General features: G+C 55.0%; 1 protein-coding gene across 1 annotated transcript; it reads right to left on the bottom strand.

The window, feature by feature from the left end:
• Positions 1–341: 341 nt before the first annotated feature.
• Positions 342–2,762, bottom strand: LGALS2 (galectin 2). Its single transcript, XM_035339688.1, has 4 exons — positions 2,536–2,762; positions 2,059–2,141; positions 1,600–1,759; positions 342–528 (listed from the first exon to the last, which is right to left on the bottom strand). The coding sequence occupies exons 1-4, from the start codon at positions 2,539–2,541 to the stop codon at positions 382–384; spliced, it is 396 nt and encodes a 131-aa protein (XP_035195579.1). The 5' UTR covers positions 2,542–2,762; the 3' UTR covers positions 342–381.
• Positions 2,763–12,984: the final 10,222 nt, after the last annotated feature.

Raw genomic sequence — 12,984 nt, 5'->3', positions numbered from 1 at the left:
GCACCGAGTGCCATATTGCTCACGTCAGTGCTTTTGTTCCCCTCCCTCCTCCCAAAAATGCGGGTGCAGGAAGAAATGGTGCATTGTAAAGAGATTACACAAGCATCTCCTAAGCAATCACCTCCTATCTTCCTCCTCCTCCTGTACCCCACCTACAGCCTACTTTGCCCTGTGCGCTATTTGCTCAACCCCACATCCTGGTCTGACCTAGAAAAGTACCTGGCCTTATCTGGGAGCTATTTCCTTTCCTGTTGGTGGAAAAAAAATGGGTTTTGTTAGCATCTCACACGCATCCACACAGCCAGAGACCGCACAGAAACCAGAGCAGCTGGAGCAAGAAGTTCCAGCTGGGTATTTATTGGACATAGGACGCAGCGCCCATCAATCCAGCTTGAAGGAGGTGACCCTGAACCCTCCCTTGATGCTCATGTACTTGAGCTTGTCAAAGCCGTGCCGATTGGGGAACTCCACATGGTGATCATCCGGTAATATCACCTTGAATTTGTCTTCATGGAATTCGATGATGATCTGGGGGAAGAGAGGGGAGAAAGGTCAGCAAGTGGGGACGAGGAGGAGGATGGGAGGTGACCAGGCACTCCAAGGGCTATGTGTGACAGTCGGACCTGGGCTGGGGGCTGAGCTGGGTGTGCTGCAGGAAATGAGCACTTGACATTGAGGGTGCGAGCTGGTACCCATGCTATGACCTGGGGACAGGATCCCTCCTGGTGCTGTTTCAGCTACTCAGGTTGTAAACTCAGAGCAGTTAAACTTAAGTGCTGCCTCCACTGAGCCCTTATATGCCACGTGGCTCAGATCTCCTCTGAACAGGACAGAATAAACATGCTGCCTCATTGTCCTCATGGGGACCCGGAAAAAGGAGCGTCAACCATAAACATGAACAAAGGGACAGAGCAAGAACTTACCACTGATCTTTGCAAATTAAAGGGATTGTTCCTCGGAGCTGACACCTCTCCACCCCCTCCCCAACATCTAGCCGTGGATGAGGAAATAAGGCTCCTCTCCACAGCAGCTGGAAGGGGACTGCTCCTAAATGCAGCCCTGGCCACATCTTGGGACATCCAACAGGGTGAGACAGCAGCAGGGGCAGCATCCCCAGCAGGAGGAGAGGGAGGACAGATTGTCAGCATGGATCTAGGAGTGGTGAGGACACAAGAGCTGAGGGAGAGGTTTGGGAACTGGAGAGGAAAGGGCAGTTTGTACCACATTGCTCCCAAACCTGGTTTGCCTTAAAACATGTGTTTGCACAGGCAGGAATTGGGGAGAGAAATAAGGTAGAGAGCAGCAAGATCCTTCTTGGAAAGCCCCTTTGCGTTCATATATGGCCCTAGTGTATTCATCTGTCGGGCAGGAATGAAGGGCTGGGAGCAGTTACAAAGCCTGAGCTCATGCAAAGCTTCCAAGGGGAAGCACTGAGGACTTGGAGGAGTGGAAATAGCAACCAGGACCAAAAACCCAGAGGATGAGGATGAAGGAGTAGTGAAGGAAGAGGGAGGCACAGAGGGTACAAGAGCCTGCCAACCTGGGGCTTCCCCGCCACGAAGACACCCCACAACGCCACAGCTCCCACAGAGCCCTCACCTTGACACTGGAGCCCCTGGTGAAACAGAAGTGGTGATCGCGGTGCTCGGCTTGCCAGTCTCTGCTGCACCTGGAGTTGCAGACGATGACCGACTCGGTGAAGCGGGGATTGAAGTGAAACGCCAGGTCCGAGGAGGCGCTGCCGAGGTTGATGGAGAAGCTGTGGGCAAGCAGGAGGGAGGTCAGCCACGCCGGCAGGACGGGGCCATGGAAGAGCTGAGATCCAACGCGTGGTTCTGGACCCAGGTCCTCAATCAGCATCGAAGGTGCTGAACACCTCCTGGCTGCCTGTTATGCTCATGAACAGGGACAGCCCGAATCGTGGTGGTGCAGGTCCCCTTACACCAGGCTGTCCTACCTTTTTTTGACAAGCAGGCCTCCCTGATGACCACGGAAAACCACCTCCCTCCGCAGCTCACCTCCAGGCCTAGTGATTCAAAGTGGTTTCATCACACTTACTCTTGAGCATCACCAGAGATCTTGCCCTTCACCTTCAGGGTGTCCCCAGTCTTCATATCCAGGTTGAAGATTTCGAATTTTTCCTGTCAGGAGGGAGAGGCATGCTGTTGGAGAAGGTGCCCCAGCCAGGAGAACATCAGCAGGGGTTCCTCTCAGGGATTTAAGCTCTCCATGCTGGAAGTCTTGCATGGGCTTCTCAGTGAGGGGAGGGCTGAGCGAAGCCATCAAGTGACAAAAGGCATGAGAGAGAGAAGAGAGGACAGGCTTGTCCTCAGCACAAGGAAAGGCAGGATATGAGAGCAGAGGGTTCAAGCAGAGCGGTCCAACCCCGTGTTTGGTGGGCAGCATCACCCACACAGCCCAAGAAATGTGAATGGTGAGGGTGGAGCGAGATGTGGCTTTGCCCAGCCTTGCTGACCACCCGGCAGCACGAGGACGGGACCCTGGGGGACAGCAGACAGGAGCAGCAGCCCTTACAGACATCTTCCTCGGCGGGCAGAGTCACCAGGTAGGGAGCCACCGGCAGTACAGCTCAGAAGTGCTCCGAATGGAGGACCTTATAACCCTACACTTCCTTGTGGCTTACACATTAACAGTGCTCCTGCCTCCAGCAGCTAATAAGGCAGGGGACTTTGATCCAGAGGAACAGCTTCCCTGTTTACAGGCATCTTACTAGGGATTAAGGGTGACTTAACCAGCTCCTAGCTTTCTCTTGCTTCCACCCCAGACTCCAGAAACCAGTGGGAAAGCAAGAAGGAGAAGCAGGCTAAGGCTCAGGAGAGCAGCAGTCCCTCCCACACGCCCCATCCCTGCTCTTGTCCCACTGCTGCACAGCTGGGAGACAGCTCCTGCCCTTCCCCAAAGGCTCCTGACGTGAGACGAGATAAATGCTGATAAGCACTCCTCTCCTGGAGGGATTTCCTATTTGCAGCGGCTCATAAAACCCAGCAGGCCCTGGGAATTTATTTGCTGGTGGGGTCACTGAAGCTGTGGGTGAAACTCCACGGGGTCGAGCTTTGGGCTGGCAGGAGCAGGTGCCATGGATGGTGGTTTGCAGGCGGGGGGCACCGGCAGTGGGTTTGCTGCCGTGTGGCACCCACACACACGTTCACATCGCCCTGGTTATGTCCACCGATGCCCCTGGCAGAGGTGAGGCTGCCTGGGAGGGAGAGCAGCAGATGCCCGAGGGATGGGAGCACCAGAGAGCTGCGTGTGGAGCCGTGAGTACCACGGATGTCAGAACATACACAAGGAGGGAGACGGGCAGGAAAGAGGCACAGGCTGGTCAGAGAGGGGCTGCGTGGTTTTATTGAGACAATGTTACCCCCCTTCCTGAAAATGCTCGGCAGGGGCGTTCACCCCTTTTTTTATTTGCCACTGGGAACAATAGTTGGAAACAAGGCAGCAATCCTGCCAGCGCTGGCGACTTCCTTCGTTTGCAGAGCTGAGCCTGAGCACAGTCAGGAGCCAGCTCCGTGCAGATGGCCCGACTTGTACAGGGGGATGTCCTCCCCACATAGGAAAGTCTGAGAATTTAGGGACACCAGAAAGGCCGAAACCTTCCAGTGCAATAGGATGTGGCGATTGGGATGACGGGAGGGGGAAGGAGGCGGGTTGATATTTCCCCCAAAGCACTGCAAAGCAGAAAGCCTGGGAAAGTGGTGAAGTGATAGGAAAGTAAATCTCCAAAAGAGAGGAAATCCGGCTGCAGGGCATCTGCAAAGGAGGTGGAGGATCTGTGCAGCAAGGAAAATATAAATAGTGGCTGTGGGAGCTGGTGGTCACCGGTGCAAGGGACCCAAGGTATCTGCTTGGGAATCCACCCCATGCTCATGCTGGCCAGAGGGCAACTCGCCTTACTGCTGTGGGACCCCCATGTTGACATCGCTGGAGATAGAGGAGGCCCTGCCATGTCATAAAAAATCCTATTTTAAGGGGGAAAGAGACCGGCACAACCTCATGGGCCTTCAGCCAGCAGGGTGGCAGGGCAGGCCCTCTGCGGAGCAGCTGTGGGGGCCCCAACACACCCCTCTGGCTGGAGACCCTTATGGCTCATGGAGCTCTGTGGGGTCTCTGCCCACGAAAATGCTGCCAGTGTTTTGGAGTGCACACAGAGGGGCAGCACGGCTCTCATGACGGGAGGAAGAGGGTGGTAAACTATGAGTTTCGGACAGGACGGGGAGCATGAAGTCAGGGGAAACACAGCAACTACATTTTCAGAGGTCCCATAAGGTAGATTTGGGGGTCAACAGTCTTTCCCAGTCTTTCCTCTAGTCCTGGGGAGGTCTCAGGCCAGCAGGAGCACCCGTGGGAGCTCGGTGCCCTCGGGGTGGCTCCAGGCCGTAGCACCTACAGCCGCAACCATTACCAGCTGGCAGCCGCGCCGTAAGACAGAACGAATGCTGCCCTTCCAGGCAGGCTGCCAGGAGCCCCGGCAGCAGCATCACTGGCAGAGGTATTTATTTTCTTTTCTTACTCGGGAAAGAGATAAGCCAGCTTGGTCTGAAGCCGTGAGGAAAATCCAAGGCTTCCCTATAGGCCAGAGAAGGTGGCACAACCACCCCAGCTTTGAGAGGCTTCACAGGGCCTCTCGTGGTGGGGGGACACCCCAAAATCCACACCAGCTTTCCCACCAGGCAACACAGTCCCCATCCTCCCCCCCCACAGCACTCTGCAGAGGGGCTTGGAGGAGCCAACAGCCAACATCTCCCTTCCTGTAGATGATACCAGCCAAAAAGAGTCCCTCAGAAAAGCGATGCGGGTTGTCCACACCAGACGGCATGGGGACAGGCATGCCGCTGTCCTTGCACCACACCAAGCTCCACAAGCAGAGGCGAGAGATCCCTTTAGCACTGCAGTTGCAGCTTGGTACTAATTAGACACCACAAAGTCAGCACCGGATGAAGAGGCTGGGGCGTAAAAGGTTTCCATCCCACTGCGCACCCGAGGCACCAGGGAGTCTGCGCTGCGGACCAGGCATCGGCACCCGTTCAAGGCAAAGAGGAGCTGGAGAGAGCACACATTCCTTCTCGGAGCAGCAGCTGCTCACTCTGCTATTATTTCCTACTGCTTCGTATAATTTGTACTCCACAGCGAGCTATTGTCCCTTTCCACTGGCTATTTATTTCCTTGAATAGCCTCTGGGGAAGGATTTCAGGGAGAGAGTAAGGAAAAAAAGAAAAACCCTACACAATAAATATCAAGCGGTGACCTGATTTAAACCATGTTCTCCGGTCTCATCCAGGCCCCAGTAACAGTTCCTCCCTGCAGCCCTGAGTGAGGCTCGCCCCTGCCTCAGTTTCCCCCTTATATGAAGCCTAGCTGGGCATGCCCCCTGCCTTAGAGGGCTGTGGATTTCAAGAAGCTGAGCCCTGGATTCTCAGAGGTCCCGATGCATGCAGCTTTTCTGAAAACAAATGGTTAAAAAAACAGGTCCTGCCTGTCCACCCGGACCCTCATGCAATCCCCACCAGTTGCAGGACAGCACCGAGAAGAGGCTGTGCATCACCTCCCCGTGGCAATGCCCCGTCTCAAAAATTCCCAGATAGGCTTGACAACGCCAGCTTCCCCTTCAGTAGAGGGGTGTTGGTTTGATTATCTTTCATCAGATAATGCCACAACCTTCACCCAGCCTATCCCTAAGCTCTGACAGCCCGCCAGCTTCCTAACGGAGGAGGACGGAGAGAACAAAAAGTACTCAGCTCAGCCGAGCGCTGAGGTAAGCAGAAGACTGGATAAGCAGGTCTGCGGATCTGGAGGGTGTGTACAAGAGTGGATTGTCCAGGAGATGCAGGAGAAGCCAAGGCAATGATGAGCACTAGGAAACCAGTGCCTGTGAGCCCTAACCTGCTGCCTAAAAGGTCAACCAGAGCAGGATGGCTCCTCTAGGAGCACTGAATTCTCCACATTCAGATCCACTAAAATGGGAAGGAACAACAGACTGGCAGACAAAGGTGTAGTCCCCTCCCTGCCGCCCTTCACGTCCCAGCTCCCTGAACGTGCACCATGCTGAGCCCCTCTGGGCAGCATGGAAGCAGCATCCGCTCTCTGGACCTTGGGGGCAAGAGATTAGAGGCCACCAGCATCTGGTAGGCTCACCACCAGCATCACCCCAGTTTTTCTCTGGCAACGTTTTTGTGTGGTCTGAGTTGTGCAAGGGAAGAGGAGGAAAGGGATTTGTATGCCTGGAAGCTGGCTCGTAAGGCACCAGGGCCATTTCATTGACCCAAGCAGACAGACGGGTCATGTCCTATGGGTCCTCAGCTTGCAAGAGGGGTAAAACTGGCAGAGCGTGGGGAAGCGAGGTCAGAGGACTCATTACATGCCACCCAGTTCCATTTCCAGCCTTCATTTCTCTAATTCTTTCCCTCATGGGGCATGCCAGGAATGCTGGTTGTGGGAAAGGCTTTGAAAAACATGCCTGGAGATAAAAGTGCACTTGTGTTGAAAGCTTCCCTACTGGCAAAGGAGAAGATGCCTAGAAGGCTCGTGCCTTCCCCATCTCTCACACTTCTGGGATCTCCCCGCTTTACCCACACTTGCTGGGTGAGATATTATTAGCTAAACTGGAAAAGTATCTTCCACGATGGTTCAGCTTCATGAGGTCTTGTGCTCCATGTGCATCTTGCAACAAAAGATTGAGATCTCCAACAGCTTTCTCTCACCTTTGAGAAGGGAAGATGGCAGTCCCCACACAGGGAAACTGAGGCAGGGGCAAAGAAGTTTTCAAAAGATAAAAAATAAAAACAAAACAGCTCTGCAAATGTGTTCTAGAAGCTAAAGGAAGCTGGTCTCTCCGGGCTAATGCAGCTCAGGTATCAGAGATGCTGATCTCTCACCATGCCTGTCTGTAGGAGTTACCAAGGTACCTGAGTGCCTCAGAAAAAAAATTAGCCCTTGGGTGGGTCCAGTTAAACCCAAAAACAGGAGGCATTCAAAATGAACAGTCGCCATCCAACAATGGAAGCCAGGGGACTTCCGAGATGCCCCTGCCTTCAAGGGGACCATTTCCCACAACACAGCCAGCGTGAGGCCAGCTGGCTGGAACTCAAACAAGCAGAAGAGAAGTGCAGGGTTGCGCCACACACCAAACGTCCTTGGGGCCTCCCTCGGTCGAGCTCTGAGCAGCCACCCTGGGATCCAGCCCCACACCACAGCAGGGGGATGCAGTGAGAGCGGCCACCGGGTCCCTGTGGCCGGCGGTCCACCCCTCACGGGGAGAAAAAGGCTGCTGGTGCTGCACAGCTCGCCCCGGGCGCATTTCTCACGGGCTCCAGCGCTGCGCCGAGGCGGGTTGGACAACTCTGAGGATTTGCAGGAATCCTTCAGACAAGCAGAATCCGTCTGAGTCACACGCACGAGGAGCGATGCCAAGGGTGGCTCATCCACTGGAAAAAAAATAAAGAGAGAGAGAGAAAAAAAAAATGCTAGGGGAGAAATAGCAAGTTTGGAAAAGCCACAAGAATTAACAGCTCATGGGCTGGAATGAAGGAGAGGAAAAAAAAGTGTTCTCCCATGCTCACATCACTAAACTCTCGTACCCCACATGCCTGCCAGCAAGCAGCAAGCCACCTTAACTCCCCCCCAGCTTTGAGAGGGTCTGAAGGGGCTTTGGATCCAAGGCTGTGGCTGAGGGCTGCAGAGGAAGGGGCTGTCAAGTCCAAACTATCTGCTGCCGCTGCTCTGAAATTAGCTTGAACACATTCCCTTTGATGGCCCTGCAAAATGAAGCAGTAAAAACCAAACCAGATGGAAATGGAAAAGAAAAGCTGCTAAAAAAAGGGAAGCAAAATCCCAAAATGAGTGACTCAGTGAGGGAAATGGGCTTCTAAAGAGGGAACTGCAGGCATCTAAAGGAGACCTAAGAAAAAAAAACAGGCTCACCCAGCTGACCCTCGGTGCTCCTGTCCTCCATTTCGGAGTGAAGGCACCAGGAATACATGAACCAAAGGACCTTCAGGGCAAGCCGTAGGGAAAAGAGCTGAGCCTGACCTGCAGCCACCATGGGAGCTCCAGGGGACAGCCCCGTGGTTAGCAAAAATCACTTCTTCCCTGCTCCCTGGTGAAGAACTCCAGCCACAGCCTTGCTTGGAGCTTCCACCGGCAGGAAGGGGCTCTCAAAGCCAGCAGCCGAGCCTGCGGGGTCACATCACTGTCAGGAGAGGTTTCAGCTCGGTATTTGTCATGGGAATGGGGGCAGCAGCAGCTGAGCACAGCTGGGACACGCCGCCTGCCTTTCCAGGGCCATACCGAGCACTGAAGGACACCCCGTGCCCTTGAGGACATGCTGCTGGCTGGCCGGCCCCATTTGGGATGCTGTGCCTTCTCCTTGCTCCTGTGACCCATCCCACACAGCCGCGAAGCCACTCAGTAGCACAAAAGCCCTCACTTGAGCACACTGGATGTTTGTTTTGTTTATTCTCAGTGGTGGTGCCATGGCGTTTGCTCTCTCTAGCTCTTTTTGTCCCTCCCTCCAGCTTGTGCCTCTCTCTGCTGCTATTCCTCTGCCGCTGGATGTGTCTGGGGCTGCCCCCAGGTTTCGTCGTGCCGCTCCCCTCCAGAGCTCCCCCGCCGCGAAGCAGACGCTGCCGCAATCGCAGTCTGATTCTTGGATGGAGAACACGCTCCCGAGAGGGGGAAAAGAGAATTACCAGCCCAATGCCTTGCACACGCCAGACAAATCTTATCACATCCCAGGCAGAGGAGACCCAAACACGTTGCGTGCAACAAGGAGGCGTGCCAAACCAGGAGATCTGATAAGAACAATGCAAGGAACAGTGGCTGCGAAGTTCCCATCAGCAGGCAGATAGCTTATCTCTTCTGTCAAGATGGGACACGCATCGATGTCTGCTGCACACCAGCAGGGAGAAGCTAGTGGAGACCTGCTCCTTGGTCCTGAACACGCACGTAGCACTGCTTACAACACCATCCCCGAGGAGCATCTCTATTACTCACTCGGTTTCATCAGGAAAGGGGTGTGAATCTTTCCTGAGCGGCTCTGACGGAGGCACAGCTCCCCGGGGAGCCAGCTCGGGGTGAGATGAAGAGTCGCCTAGCGCTTGCTCCGGCCACCAGCAGACGTCTGGCCGCAGGAGCAGCTAGGTGAGGCTCACCGCAGCTAAGAAGCCCCCAAGCCCACTTTTTAAGCTGTGCTGCTTCAAACTGTGTCAACTGTGACGGAGGAGGCTGGGCACGGGAAGCCCTTGCAGAACAGCTTTGCCCCATGGATACAACAAAGGGCTCCTCATTTGTGCTTTCCCAAGGCAGGAGACCCAGAGGGAAAATTCGACGTGTCTGTGAGCCCCCACATTCAGGAGCTGGCCCCCAACAGCCCCGTCACCTCATGCGCTCGGGCAGCATCGTCTCACAGCACCTCTCCCACCCCAAAATCCAGGTCGAATGCAGCCAGCAACCCACAGCACGGGGCTCGGGACAGTGAGTCAGGGCTGCGCGTTCAGCCCTGCCCAGCAGACAGAGCCTTTCCCAGTTTCAGCCTGGCGCACACTCACGCCCTCCCCACTCACCTACAACCTGTTGTGTGGCATTTTCCCTCCGCGGAGAGGAAAAGTGAAAATGGGAGAAGGATTAGCAGGTAAACACAGGCTCCAACTGCCTCCAGCAGCTGCTGCAGGGGACTGCACTTCAAAAGCCTGCCTTTGGAGGGATCGGGGCTTGCAGGACAGGGCTGTTTCGCTCCTGGCAATGAGAGCGAGGAGCAGGGCACAGCTCTCAGCCACAGGGTTAAACGCTCGGTGACACGATGGCTGTGTTGGGAACAGTCCCCAGCCCACGCCGTCCCCCAGCCGTGCCTGGGTGCGGTGGCGGTGCTAGCTGGCACAGCCCAAAACCATGCCGGGGGCCCTGCTCCTCTTGCATTTGCTAACACAGACGAAGCCACAGGACCACCCTTGGGAAATATGCACATGACTCTGCATCTCCATCCCCCTCCTGGGTTGCAGCTCTTCCCTTTTCATCCCAGCACTGGGGCCGTGCCGGGCAGAAAGGGACGAGCAGCCAGGCCGGAGGCAGAGACATGAGGCTGCCTCCTCCTGCCGCTTTGCAGCCCGGATTTGAGCCAGCACTGAAGTTTCCTAGGGAACCCGAGGCAGCTGCAGCCAAACCAGGATCGCTGGCAACACGGGATTCTCCAGCCCGGGCCAAAAAGCGTCTGTTTGAGCTCACCAGCTGCCAAACCCGGGCCAGCTGCGGAGCCGAGAGCACGTGCGTGCGGCACCGGGGCACCCCGTGGCGGGACTGCCTCCTGCCCGTGCTGCACTCAGTGCGGCATCTCTGAGCTCCCCGTGCTGCTGCTCAACTACACGGCCCCAGCAAACACTTCACTAAGTCACACGTCATTGTCACAGCAATGCAGGGCCGCGTTTGTCAGCCGGGCTTGGTGCCTTCGGGCTCCCCGATTTGCTCCGGGATTCCTCGCTTCGTGTCGCTGCTTCCTGCTCGGAGCACGCTTGGCTGCCCGTGAAAAATGCCTTAGCAATAGGATTTGTCTCCTTCTTCCTCCCGCTGCTCTTCAGAGACGAACTGCATCTCTGCAGAATCCAGGCTCTTAAATCATTGTGTTTTTTTTTCCCAGTACTCGTGCTTTCTAACTACACCCCTTCAATCCACTAGAGATAACGCAGCGAGTCAGGGCTAGAGCAAGAACAGGTGAATCTGTTCACCTCCTCGAGTGCCTCTCTCAGCACTTGAATCCCAAGTGCGCTTTATCGGTGGTGTATCTGTTCCAGTCAGGAGCTGATCTCACCAACAGCGTAGCTAATGGCTTCAGCCAGGCTCCCCCTTGCGGGCTTGGGGCCTTCGATGCTCGCTTTAGCCCCATAAATTTAAGCAGCTCGCTATAACCTGGCAGATCTTCCTCTCTCTGGGCCGCTTTTGGCTTACCCAGATGCATAACCCATCAGCCCCCCGGCCGCAGCTAGGAGCAGGTTTTCTATCCTGTCAGCTTTCTTTCATCTTTGCCTGCTGCTGATACTGCTCTCAGGGCATCCTCTGACTGTCCCAAACTCTCCTGTGACGACGTTACCTGCAACAACAAACCCCGCCGAGCCTTCTCAGCGGGTCACTAGGCTCTGCCACTTTTTACACGGGAAAAAGTTTTCCCTTTTTGACAGGGAAATGCCACTGACTCAGCCAAGGCACCGAGACACCCCCCGGGTGCCCAGTCTGCGAGGAAGCAGCTCACCACCAGCTCTGGTGTTTGCTTCTCTCCCTCCCACGTCTCGCTGAACCAGTTGCTCCAGCAGAACCAACCTGGAAAGGACATTCAGCATGCAGAGGTCAAGTCAATTCCCCAGAGGAATTTCCCCACACAAGCAACAGGGGAAGCTGAGGCAGTGAATGGAGATGTGCATTTCCTTCAGTCTCCCTCCAGGACATGCCTAATGGCAGAGACCTTGCAAGCAGGTTTTCTGGTCCCTTGCAGAGCATCCTATTTCCTCATTCTGCTCTTGCAGTTGCCGAGGGATGTCTTTGATCCCTGGGGACAGGCGTTCCTGCAGCAGAACAGGGAAATGCTGAAAGAAATGGAAGGGAGCAATCCTGGTGGGTAACTGCATGCCACAAGAAAGTGCTGCATATGAAAGGGAAGAAGAAATTTCCTGTCAGATTAAAGGAGCGCAGAGCTGCTCTCCCTCTGGAGAAGTCTGCAGCTCTATACTTGCCTCTCTAATTGCAACACTTCAGTGGGAAAGGTGCTCAGAAGTATTGCAAAAGGAAGGAGATTAGCCAAGGTCAGGGAATAGCAGGGCTGCAAAGCCAGAGGATTGTGTAAGAGGTGCATGGTCCGAGGTGATGTCAGGAAAGGAGCTGCCAGCCGTGTTCCAAGGGAAAGCAGCAAAGGTAACTGAGCCAAAAGCACAGGAACTGCCTGCTGCAGTCCGCCGTGGGAAGGAAAATGAGAAAAGGGAACGAAAGACCACAGTACAGAGGCAGGAAAGTGAAAGGACTCCGGTAGAAAGCCTTGCCATGGAAAGAGAAATATGACAGAGGAAAGGGAACCTAACTTCACAGGCCGGGGACAAGAAGAAGCACACAATACCTCCTGATATTGCACATGAGCACACCTGAAAGCATCGCACGGTTTCCCCCAGACGCTGCAGGGAAACCAAACAAACGTGGGAACGGAGTGAGGGTGACGGAGCACTTCTGGCTGGCTGAAGGCAGCCAGGTGGGGAGTCCCAGCCGCCTGGAAAACCCCTCGCCCAGCAGACCCAGACACCACTCCTGCAGCCCTCCCACCTTTCCCGACTTGGTTTGGGGCATGATTCACCCCCGGCTGTGGCTCGAAAGGCAGCGGCGGCGTTTTTCAGGCCCAGGCTGAGCAGGCAGTCGGTCTCCTGCCTGCTGCTGCCCTCTGTGGGACTGCAGGCAGCCGGGCTGCCAAGCCTGGCATGGCACAGCCCTCTCCCAGCAAAAGCTGTTGTTTCTCTGGCATGCAAACTACCCGGGCCTCCGGCTCGTGCGTAATCACCTTCCTCTGCAACTGGCTGCAAGCTAATTATAGTTCCAGTATTTTCCTTCTGGATCGCTGTTAATTACAATACGGAGCGTCTCGCTCCATTAAGGCTTCGGATCTAGTCTGGGATTCCAGCTGTCAGTAGGAATAAGTTGAGGTACGTGAGAAAGGTTTTTCTCAGACGTCATCCAGCCCCGTTGCAGGGAAGCAAATTTGAGAAATCTCTTATTTTTGCTGCACTTAAGGGCCTCGTTACACAGAAAGCAGACGCAACCAAGAGGGAAAGAGCCAGCTAAGCTCACGAGAAAGCAAAGAAAGGTTTGAAAAGCCGCCGCAGCCAACATCAGCGCTATGCTTGAGTTCATTTCCCATTGTTTGCAACCAGCCGAAACGAGGCGCAGCCTTCCTGATACCGACTGGGTGTTGCCGAAGAGAAGAAAATAAAACACCTCAAA

The sequence above is a fragment of the Oxyura jamaicensis genome, chromosome 1 (genome assembly GCF_011077185.1).
Source record: "Oxyura jamaicensis isolate SHBP4307 breed ruddy duck chromosome 1, BPBGC_Ojam_1.0, whole genome shotgun sequence".
NCBI lineage: Eukaryota > Metazoa > Chordata > Aves > Anseriformes > Anatidae > Oxyura > Oxyura jamaicensis.
Note: the sequence above shows the minus strand (reverse complement) of the source record. Positions and strands in the feature narration are given on the sequence as shown.